The sequence below is a fragment of the Notechis scutatus genome, chromosome 4 (assembly GCF_049901735.1).
Source record: "Notechis scutatus isolate UNSWTSFEM ecotype Mainland chromosome 4, rNotScu1.2, whole genome shotgun sequence".
NCBI classification, from domain to species: Eukaryota; Metazoa; Chordata; class Lepidosauria; order Squamata; family Elapidae; genus Notechis; species Notechis scutatus.
The window spans coordinates 120,401,068-120,411,492 of record NC_142012.1 but is presented as its reverse complement, the minus strand read 5'-3'; the positions used below and the strand labels follow the sequence as shown (position 1 = coordinate 120,411,492).

Here is a 10,425-nt window from a genome sequence, read left to right as displayed (position 1 = left end):
GACTACGTTTTGTAAGTGCCTGTAAAAAAAAACATCAGCTGTGAGCTGCGCGCTGGTGCGCAGTGTTTGAAAAGCCTCTTTTTTCCTGCTTTTTCAACCTCAGATGTGCCACGCAAATAAGGAGACTTTAATTCAGTTCGAGCACGCCTAGAATCCTAAAGCAGAGGTCTCCAACCTTGGCAACTTTAAGACTTGTGGACTTCAACTCCCAGAATTCCTCAGCCAGCTGGCTGAGGAATTCTGGGAGTTGAAGTCCACAAGTCTTAAAGTTGCCAAGGTTGGAGATCCCTGTCCTAAAGAGTTGCATTAAACCAACCAAGTTTTTCAAACTTGGCAGCTTTAAAGTGTATTGAACTTCAAGTTCCAAAATGCTGGCTGGAGAAATCTGGGAGTTGAAGTCCACGCAGCTTAATAATGGCCGAGTTTGAAAAACGCTGCGTGTTAACCCCAACGCGGTGCAGGAGACGTCAGGCCCGCCCTCTCTCCCTTCACCGCCAGCGTCCTTGTCTGAATTCCCCGGTTCCTCTTTGATTCGCTCCTCCCGCCCCTCTTCCCCCGCCGCGCAGCTGAGGCCGTGACGCAACAGGCCGCGCAGAGAGGTTACGTCTTGCCGGGTGCGTTTTAATACGCTTCCGCTTGAGCGGGTATCTCAAAACATGGCTGTGTGTGTTTATGAATGCCCAGGTTTTGGATTGTGTTTTGTTTCTGAGGTAATTTAGTGCGAGGCGAAGTGATTCCGCTGTTAAAGAAGATGGGGCGGAGCCAGCGTCCTTTTCAGTTCCTCTGAAGATACATTTCTTTTCCGCCCCAGAACGAAAGGTACTTGGAGTGAAAGCTCAATGCTCAGAAAGGTGAGAAGGATAAGAGACCTGTAAAGCTAATAGGGAAAAGTCTCTCTCTTCCGTCCCGGGAAAGGCAGGTCACATCCTCTCCCATCTCCTCATGGGCTTACTAGTTCTCGGCTCCCATGCAGCTATTATAGGAGACATTAACAAGGCCAGATGTTGTCAACTACATGCTCAAGTAAAATAGGTGACTATTTCAGCTCATATTTCGGTTTCACTACTTGAATCCTGCAGAATCAGTGGTGTATTAACCATTAAGCAGACTAAGCACGTGCTTAGGGCATCAGTCCCAAAGAGGGCACCACAAAAACTTTTATGTAGCCTAAGTTTGGCTTTGTTTGTACAGTATGTACAAAGGAGGGGGGCACCAAGATTTGTCAGTGCTTAGGGCACCAGTGAGCCTTAATCCACCACTGTGCAGAATAGATAATTCTGCTTCAAAAGAAGCTTAGTTAAAGCTTGTGAAAGAAGCTTTATCGTTAAGAGTATAGAGTCTTTCACATGCAAATTGCAAATTTTGTGTGTGTGTGTGGATACACACATACATACCCAAGGAGATTTGTCTAGGAGTATTAAAGACTTGTGACTTTAGCTATTCTAGCATCAAATGTACAAGTTGCTAGCTTATGATTTAGATTGTTCGTGAGATCAATTAACCAGGGTTCCTACTTCAGTAATGTAAGACTCCAGAATTCAAGCAATATTGAATAAGATGAATTTAAACCGATAAATGGAAATTGCTATCTTAACCCTGAAGTATTCTATCTATCTTTCAAGCAGGTTAGTCAATTCTCAAAATGGGGACCCCTATATTGAACAAACCTAGATCGTTATCCTGCACTCCAGAGAATTGTGAGAATTCTGTTCAAAGCAGCAGCTTAGGGAAACAGGTAATAAATATACCAAGAAATGTATTTAATATGTTTATATGTTTATATGATTAAAAAACAGTTCTTAATTACATTTATACTAGTTAATGAGTACAACTCTACGAGAACGGTTGAAGAAAACAAGAAGATCTTTTCATTCAAATTTTATTGTTGCCAAACAACTTAAAATAGATGATGAAAACAATAGTAATCCAAAGGAGAAAACTTTATCTAAGGAAGAACCATGTTCTGTATCACATGCTGAGGATAAGTGCTTGGAAAAAGTTCCTGATGAAACTATATGTTCAAAGAGTTCTGCAGAAGACAGATCACTATCTGAATACAATGGATATAATAACTCTACACACAATTCTTCAGAAATTAATTTGTTGGGCAGAGACTGTAAACAATGGGAGCTGTTGGAGGAAAAGATGACACTAATGAAGCAACTTCAGGAAAAAGAAGACATTCTTCGAAGACTTAAATTGGTCAAACTATATAGAACAAAGGTAAGTAAAGTAAATATTAAAACTTCAGAAAGTTTAAAATAAATTTAAATATATTAAAAACAAATCATGTTGATAAGGTTGTTTTTTAACACTTTATATAATGCTATTGTATTCCCAAATACTAACCAATCTTAGCATGTCATCAGGCCAATTTCTGTTCCAGTTCATTCTTGCATAATATACTTGCTTCCATCTATTCTAGAGCTAAATAAGTCTTTAACTGTAATGGAAATTGACCATTTCCTTCATAAGATACTATTTCTTGCAAATATGTAGAGTGCTCTCTATTTTTAATTTAAAGCTGAAAAGATTTATTTTTATGTAATAATTCTTATGATTATATTATCTTATAATTCTTGATGAACATATTTTATTTTTTCTTTATGTACACTGAGAGCATATGCACCAAAGACAAATTCATTGTGTGTCCAATCACACTTGGCCATTAAACAGTTCTATCTATTCTGTTCTATATAAATTATACTTGTACTCAATGTCTTTCACTCATTCTTGTCTGTTTGCACACATTAAAATTATGATTTTTCCTTGCAGAAGTCATAACCATTGTTTAACTGTGCTAATATTTATGTACTTATACAAATAAATTTATAATTCTACACTTAAGTAAGTTAAGATATATTGTATGCAAAAAAATTCATTTTAAAGTATGCTAATTAGTGTACATTCAAAGTTAGTCTGTCTAATAAGATTTTTAAAATAGTTTTTGTATATGATACTTTGTTCTTTCAAGTGGAAAGTACATTACAAACATGGGGCAGAGAGAAAATCCTGATATTTATACTTCTAATTCTGTGAATTTCTGTACTCTATTGCAGGGGTTTCTAACCCCTGGGCTTTGGCCGACTACCAGGCCATGACCTATTCGGAATTGGGTCGTGCGAGTGACTGGCTGGAGCGCACGAACGCGCACATGCAGCTCGACTTTCACAAGTGGTAGGCTGGCGGGCACTCATGTATGTGCATGCCAGTCTGCCACTCCCGCTAATTGTGCTTAGCGTATGCGCGCCAGCCCACCACTTCCACAAGGCCCACACAGCCTAGTTCCCCTCTCATCCTCCAGCCAGGCCAAGCCACAAAGGTTGGGAACAGCTGCTCTGTTGGAACCTTTGTCCAGGTTATCCATTTCAGCTATTTCAACACATTACTCTAGAAGTATTGCTTTTTTCTATTTCCCTACAGAATAACCCAGAAGAGTTACAGTTTCTGATATCAAAATGGAGAAAGGGTTCCCAAGCAATTCTGTATGAGCTGCAATCAGCCTTATCTACTGATAACAAGAAATTAAGTCTGACTCAACTGATTGACAATTTTGGATTAGATGACAAACTCTTACATTATATCCGAACAGATGAAGATTTTACAGATCCATAAACATTAGTGTTTTATTTCAGTCTTAAAAATATATAAAAAATGACTATTTTCAAGAATTGAATTTAAGTTCTGAACTGTATGACTAGATTATTATAAGGACCTGCTACTTTCGTTTTAGTCCACCCTCTATATTTGAATCCTGATCATCTACCCCTCCTTATTTAATACATTAAATTCCAAGAGTCTGCTGTTATGCTCCTTCTCATTTGTTCTTAACTCAGTCTCTCTTCAAATTGCAATCTTTCAGTCAATTTCTTTTGCCAAGTAGCTTTAGGACAATTCTCCATTCACAAGGATATATTTCTGTTTCTTTATGAGTTTTTAATTCCACTGCGCATCTTTTGGTTTTGTAAAAGTGGAATATCTAAATATACCAGTTTTAGTATGACAATAGTAATCTGTTACAATACAAACTGGTAAATTTATTTAAATGCATTGTGAATATAAATATGTTGAAGTGATCAAAATGAATTATGACACAATATTTATAAAGCTATCTTAATGTAATAAAGAATAAAGTTGAAAGAGAAAAAAACTACCTTGCCTAAGACTGTTTATTGCTAAAATTGTTACACATCAAAGAAAGCTGGGAATGTTCTCATTCTCAATCTTTCCACTTCAGCTTGAAGGATGGCCAACTCCTGGGCTTGTGCTTTTGCAAGATCTACCAGCTGCTGTCGTTGTACAATGTCCTCATAATGCTCCTTAGCAATGTTTTGGTTCAGTAGTTCTGAGTCTGGTTTTTAAACAAAAATATTCAGAATAAAATCAATGAACTGATTACCAGTTTTCCCCATCTTCTTTCAAATTTACTAATACCAGTAGGACTATGGTAACCTCTTGCTGTTATGAGCTTTCATTATATGATTGATGAAACAAATTACTTCATCCCAAACAGCTTTTATTTTTATTTATTAGATTCATCTGCTGCCCTTCAGTATTGCTGAAAGGTTCACTGAACAAAGTGAACCAGTTGCTAGTGGTAGAAGATCAGTCACCATCTCAAAACCATTGAAAGAAACTAAAATAACAAAATGGAATTAATAGAATTGTCAGAATATACTGCAATGCTTAACAATGTTATGGAAGTTGGTAATTGACCTAGGAAAAATTACCTACTTTGATAATATCTAGATTATTTTCGGGGGAAACTGATTTTTCATAAAGAGGACATAATGTGAACTCACTAGCTGTGTGGTCCATTTTTATTTTTTTGAGTGATATCCTTGCATATGACTTACCAGTAGCCTCATAAATGTGCCGCCTTTCTGATACAATAACAAGCATTTCTTGTAATTTCTTGCTGAACTTCTGGTTTGCTACCTCTTTTAAGTGTATTTGTTTCTCTAATTCTTTAATTACTTTTTCTTTTTGTTCTATATTTTTCTTGTGAACCTGGTAATTAAAAACAGAATGATTAAAAAGGGATCTTTAGAATGTATTAAGTGAAAAGTTGCTAAAACAAATTTTATTTCTTCTGTAAAGGAGGATAATGTTAGCTTTTAATACTGTATAATTGAATTCAAAGTTTAAAAATGTAGCCAGTAACTAAAATTATTAATAGAAAGTGAGGGATCCCAATGACTATAGAACTTATTAGTTTGGTAAGTTGCTTCCCCCTCAGTGAGAAGTTGAATTGTATTACTAAAAAAAAAGCACTCAACCATACAAAAGATTTGGATCCAAAGCAGGCAAAGGTACTTTTGATCTGGTAGGAGTGCTTTCTGTTTCTACTGGCTTCTCTTTAAAAAGACAGTGGCTTTTTCTGAGCTTCTATGGTAGCTATACAGGCTCAAAAAAATAGGAGGAATTGTTTTTGTTTTCCTGCATCTATCTATGCAGGCCCAGGAAAAGGTACATATTCTTTAAGGTGTAGATGATAGGTATGAGAAAATGTCTACGACATGTTTGGAACACTCTTGCCTACTTTGTGTCTGAACACTGCATATTTTTTATGCTTTACAATTCTGGTATGAATGTTAACAAAAAAGATGTACAGAGTTTGATCATAATTCTTGTTAGGGGATTAATATTTAGCTACTACAGTTCAGGCCAAGTGCTTGAGGTCATATATGACTAACAGAAGATACTTAAGCTTCATCAATATATAATATTTTTTTCAAATTATTTATATATTATCTACTTTAAATAGTTCAGGTTGTTAGTGATCTTTCTACCATTCAGTTCTAACTCATTCTGATATGCTGTCAACCTAAGTTGCTTGCAAACAACTTTTTATTCCTTCTGTTCTATCCCCTTTCCAAAATGGTATTATATTTAGTCTATAAAAATTGATTCATTGTGGAAATACTTAAGAACTGAAGCAATATTTTTTTCAGCTATATTTTAGACTTCATAAACATTCAATAATTCAAGATAATCATTAAATTGAGACCACTGATTTAAGATCTATAATACACTCTTAAATGCTTTGAGGAAAAATGATATTAAGGTAGAAATAAAAAGCAAATAAAACAAAGAACTGGTATAAACTATTCTTCAATGTTGTCTCTTGATGCATTATAAATAAAAACAACTAACAGCTAGAATGAGAAGATTAACTGATGCTGTGTTTTATTCAGATAGAGGAAGAAAAATCACAGTTCATTTATATGATAACTCTGAAGATAAGCAGAGGCAGAATTGAACAGTATATATTGAAATAAATCCTACTGACTGAAACTCCCAAAATAATCCCATCTAGTAGCTGGGTGGTGGACATTTGCGTGCAAACAAGTTTGCAAATAAAATTGTTCTAGTAAGAGTTAATCCTCTTCATGTAGCAAGCTTAGTAAATAATGAGAAAAAAGGGTTAGGAGGTCACTAGAAAAAGAAAAATTTTAGGTAACAAATTTGGACTGTAGTCTGAAGGTTACAGATGTGGTAAAAAGCAAAAGCAGAAGTGATTGGAAATACTTCATAGCATTAGCAAGAACTCAAAATTGTCTTCCTTTAGCCAGTATAAATATGAGGACATCCGTAAGTCTAAGGCAAATATGTTGAGTGGGTAGCATATTCCATATTTTTTATTAAAGTTTATTCCATAAGGAAACTTACCTTGTCTAGAAAGTTAAATGTTCCTTCCATTACTGATACTTCATGATTCATCCGCCTATCATAGTTTAAGACTGATAAGAACTATGGAATTAAAAACAAAAGATCAAGCTAATATAGCTGATGCTTCCTGATGTTAAAACCTAGATTTGCAATATTAACATAGCAAAAGTAAACTTTCAAAGGAAGATTGTTCTGCTTTCCAGTAACAAATCTTAAGTAAATTCACATTTATCTCCAAAGGCTTTTATTGTACTAGCAGACTATAGCCGTGATGGTGAACCTATGGCACGCGTGCAGGAAGAACCATCTCTGCTGGCACGCGAGCCGTTGCTCCAGATTAGGTCCCCTGCACATGCGTGTGCACCTCCTGCTAGCCAGCTAATTGTCGGGTATCTGCCATGCATGCATGGGGGATGGGGTGCGTATGGGAGACACGCATGCATGTGCAGAGATGTGGAGCGTGCACGGGGGTCACGCTCATGCGCAGGGTGCAGGGGGGGCATGGGTTGTGTGCACATGCGCACGGGCATGGGGTCGCACACGCATTACATTATGGGTGCAGGCACACGTGTGCACGCACGCTCATGCACGCACTTTCAGCACATGACGAAAAGGTGAGCCATCACTGGACTATAGTATCCAGTCTCAGATATAATGCATATACAGTTGAACTTAAGATTTTATTTTATGAATGTTAAATATTTGTTTGATCTGTTTGCCATGTAAGTCATAAAATAAATAAAACCTAATTTACCAAATGAGTAAAAAACATACTTTTTTCATTTATTGAATTATGTGATACAAAGCTACATATTTGTATGTGCAAAGATATTTGAACCTTTGCTTTCACTAAGTAGCATATCTTCTTTGGCAACAGCAACTGCTAGCATTTCTGATAACTTGATTAGGCTTACACATAAACTTGGGAGAATTTTGGCTGCCATCTATTCTCTGCCTCCCAAGTCCCAGCTGATTGGCTGGGTCTTCTTTTGTTGTCCTGCACAGGAGAATGGAGCTGGAAAGCAGGTTAGTGGGGTGGGGAAGGAATGGGATTTTGTAGTAACCTTCTTGGAGTGGGGTGGGAATGGAGATTTACAGTATCCTTCCCCCGGAGTGGGGAGAGAATGGAGATTTTACAGTATCCTTCCCCGGAGTGGGAGGGAATGGAGATTTACAGTATCCTTCCCCGGAGTGGGGAGGGAATGGAGATTTACAGTATCCTTCCCCGGAGTGGGGAGGGAATGGAGATTTACAGTATCCTTCCCCGGAGTGGGGAGGGAATGGAGATTTACAGTATCCTTCCCCGGAGTGGGGAGGGAATGGAGATTTTACAGTATCCTTCCCCCGGAGTGGGAGGGAATGGAAATTTACAGTATCCTTCCCCGGGTGGGGAGGGAATGGAGATTTTACAGTATCCTTCCCCCGGTGTGGGGAGGGAATGGAGATTTACAGTATCCTTTCCCCAGAGTGGGAGGGAATGGAGATTTACAGTATCCTTCCCCCGGAGTGGGGAGGGAATGGAGATTTACAGTATCCTTCCCCCGGAGTGGGGAGGGAATGGAGATTTTACAGTATCCTTCCCCCGGAGTGGGGAGGGAATGGAGATTTACAGTATCCTTCCCCCGGAGTGGGGAGGGAATGGAGATTTTACAGTATCCTTCCCCGGGAGGGGAGGGAACGGAGATTTACAGTATCCTTTCCCCGGAGTGGGGTGGGAATGGAGATTTACAGTATCCTTCCCCGGAGTGGGGGGAACGGAGATTTTACAGTATCCTTTCCCGGAGTGGGGAGGGAATGGAGATTTACAGTATCCTTCCCCCGGAGTGGGGAGGGAATGGAGATTTTACAGTATCCTTCCCCCGGTGTGGGGAGGGAATGGAGATTTACAGTATCCTTTCCCCAGAGTGGGGTGGGAATGGAGATTTACAGTATTCTTCCCTGGAGTGGGGAGGGAATGGAGATTTTACAGTATCCTTCCCTGGAGTGGGGAGGGAATGGAGATTTTACAGTATCCTTCCCTGGAGTGGGGAGGGAACGGAGATTTACAGTATCCTTTCCCCAGAGTGGGGTGGGAATGAAGATTTACAGTATCCTTCCCCGGAGTGGGGAGGGAACGGAGATTTTACAGTATCCTTTCCCCGGAGTGGGGAGGGAATGGAGATTTACAGTATCCTTCCCCGGAGTGGGGAGGGAATGGAGATTTTACAGTATCCTTCCCCCGGTGTGGGGAGGGAATGGAGATTTACAGTATCCTTTCCCCAGAGTGGGGTGGGAATGGAGATTTACAGTATCCTTTCCCCGGAGTTGGGAGGGAACGGAGATTTACAGTATTCTTCCCTGGAGTGGGGAGGGAATGGAGATTTTACAGTATCCTTCCCTGGAGTGGGGAGGGAATGGAGATTTTACAGTATCCTTCCCCCGGACTGGGTGGGAATGGAAATTTACAGTATCCTTTCCCCGGAGTGGGGTGGGAATGGAGATTTACAGTATCCTTCCCCTGGAGTGGGGAGGGAATGGCAATATACAGTATCCTTCCCCTGGAGTGGGGAGGGAATGGAGATTTTACAGTATCCTTCCCCCGGACTGGGTGGGAATTGAAATTTACAGTATCCTTTCCCTGGACTGTGGAGGGAATGGAGATTTTACAGTATCCTCCCCCTGCCATGCCCACCAAGCCACACCACACCTACCAAGCCACGCCCACAGAACCGCTAGTAAAAAAAATTTGAATCCCACCACTGGTTCAGACTGATATTTTCCTGTAGAATTTGTTTGTATAATTCAGAATTCCATTAATGATGTCAAGCCATTCTGGTTTAGCAGTTGCAAACCATGATACTGCCACCACCATATTTCATAGATGGGATAAGGCCCTCCCACTGGAAGGCATTGTTTGTCTTTTGTGAAATATAAAACTTTTCATCTAAGCCAAATGTTCTATTTTGGTCTCAACTGCCCACTGAACATCCTTCTAATAATCTTCTGGCTTATCCACGTGTTTTTTTTACAAACTGTAGTCAGACACACCTCTATATACTTGTGTTATGAAGAGCAGACTTAATCAAAATATCCAGAATTCTATTCAGACCTCCCCACTTACATCTGATTGTATTCTTATTGATGGAAACACCTGTAATGTATGGATGAACTTTGCGAATGAGGGAAAGAGATATTGCCTGTCAGGATTCCAGCAATCGCCCTAATTAAATCATGATTCTCGAGCCAAACTTCAACCAACTTCAAAGGATTTATTGGAGGTGACATACTGGCACTGCCCTGTATGAAGCCAACTCTGGCATACATAATTTACAGTCACCTGTGACCCTGTTTCCCTCCTCCCCCCTGGGTGTCTTATAAATCAGATTCTTCAATTAAGCATGTTCATGGGCCGGGTGTCATCATTCATGTTCTCCAATTAAATATAATAACGGACAAAAGCTTTGGTTTAGTTACAATCTTTTAAAGCTAAGTGTTGGAATATACTTTAGGTTTCAAACTGCTGCACTGCTCTTCCAGATTTCCTTCCTCCTCCCCCTTTTTATGGCAACTATTAAAACAGGCATAGGAATGTTTTATGAGTTGACGTTGCCTAGGATACAATCAGAAAAGGGAGACAGGAGCACTCAGTGGCTTAATAGTAGAGAAGGAGACTTAGGAAGGACTTGCACTAATGGATCAAAAGTGGCAGCAGTTTGTACATCCAAAGAAATTTTAGGACACGTGGAGAAAATATATTTTGGGTGATATTTATGC

General features: G+C 39.2%; 2 protein-coding genes across 7 annotated transcripts in view; one reads left to right on the top strand and one right to left on the bottom strand.

Annotated features, from left to right (window-relative positions):
• The first annotated feature begins 489 nt into the window (after positions 1 to 489).
• On the top strand, positions 490 to 4,150 carry SFR1 (SWI5 dependent homologous recombination repair protein 1). Of its 6 annotated transcripts, none has more exons than XM_087964594.1 (4): positions 490 to 614; positions 1,623 to 1,735; positions 1,819 to 2,223; positions 3,424 to 4,150. In XM_087964594.1, the coding sequence occupies exons 2-4, from the start codon at positions 1,643 to 1,645 to the stop codon at positions 3,613 to 3,615; spliced, it is 690 nt and encodes a 229-aa protein (XP_087820720.1). In that variant the 5' UTR covers positions 490 to 614; positions 1,623 to 1,642; the 3' UTR covers positions 3,616 to 4,150. The 6 variants fall into 6 exon arrangements, with proteins under 6 accessions (XP_087820720.1, XP_026523267.1, XP_026523274.1 ...); XM_026667482.2 differs by having other exon boundaries at positions 547 to 614; positions 1,626 to 1,735; XM_026667489.2 differs by having other exon boundaries at positions 554 to 819.
• CFAP43 (cilia and flagella associated protein 43) overlaps positions 1,864 to 10,425 on the bottom strand; it is a 58,487-nt gene continuing 49,925 nt past the window's right edge. Inside the window, exons 37-40 of the mRNA XM_087964593.1 lie at positions 6,673 to 6,753; positions 4,857 to 5,010; positions 4,155 to 4,351; positions 1,864 to 2,130 (exon numbers count right to left, since the gene is read on the bottom strand). Coding sequence (XP_087820719.1) covers positions 4,185 to 4,351; positions 4,857 to 5,010; positions 6,673 to 6,753 — 402 coding nt within the window. The 3' untranslated portion in view covers positions 1,864 to 2,130; positions 4,155 to 4,184. The remainder of the gene's footprint in view (positions 2,131 to 4,154; positions 4,352 to 4,856; positions 5,011 to 6,672; positions 6,754 to 10,425) is intronic.

Bases quoted from the DNA above. Each gene is read 5' to 3' on its own strand.
- SFR1 (XM_087964594.1), top strand. From the start codon at position 1,643: ATGGGGACCCCTATATTGAACAAACCTAGATCGTTATCCTGCACTCCA. The intron at 1,736-1,818 runs GTAATAAATATA...CATTTATACTAG, and splicing joins GCAGCAGCTTAGGGAAACAG to TTAATGAGTACAACTCTACG. The intron at 2,224-3,423 runs GTAAGTAAAGTA...ATTTCCCTACAG, and splicing joins TCAAACTATATAGAACAAAG to AATAACCCAGAAGAGTTACA.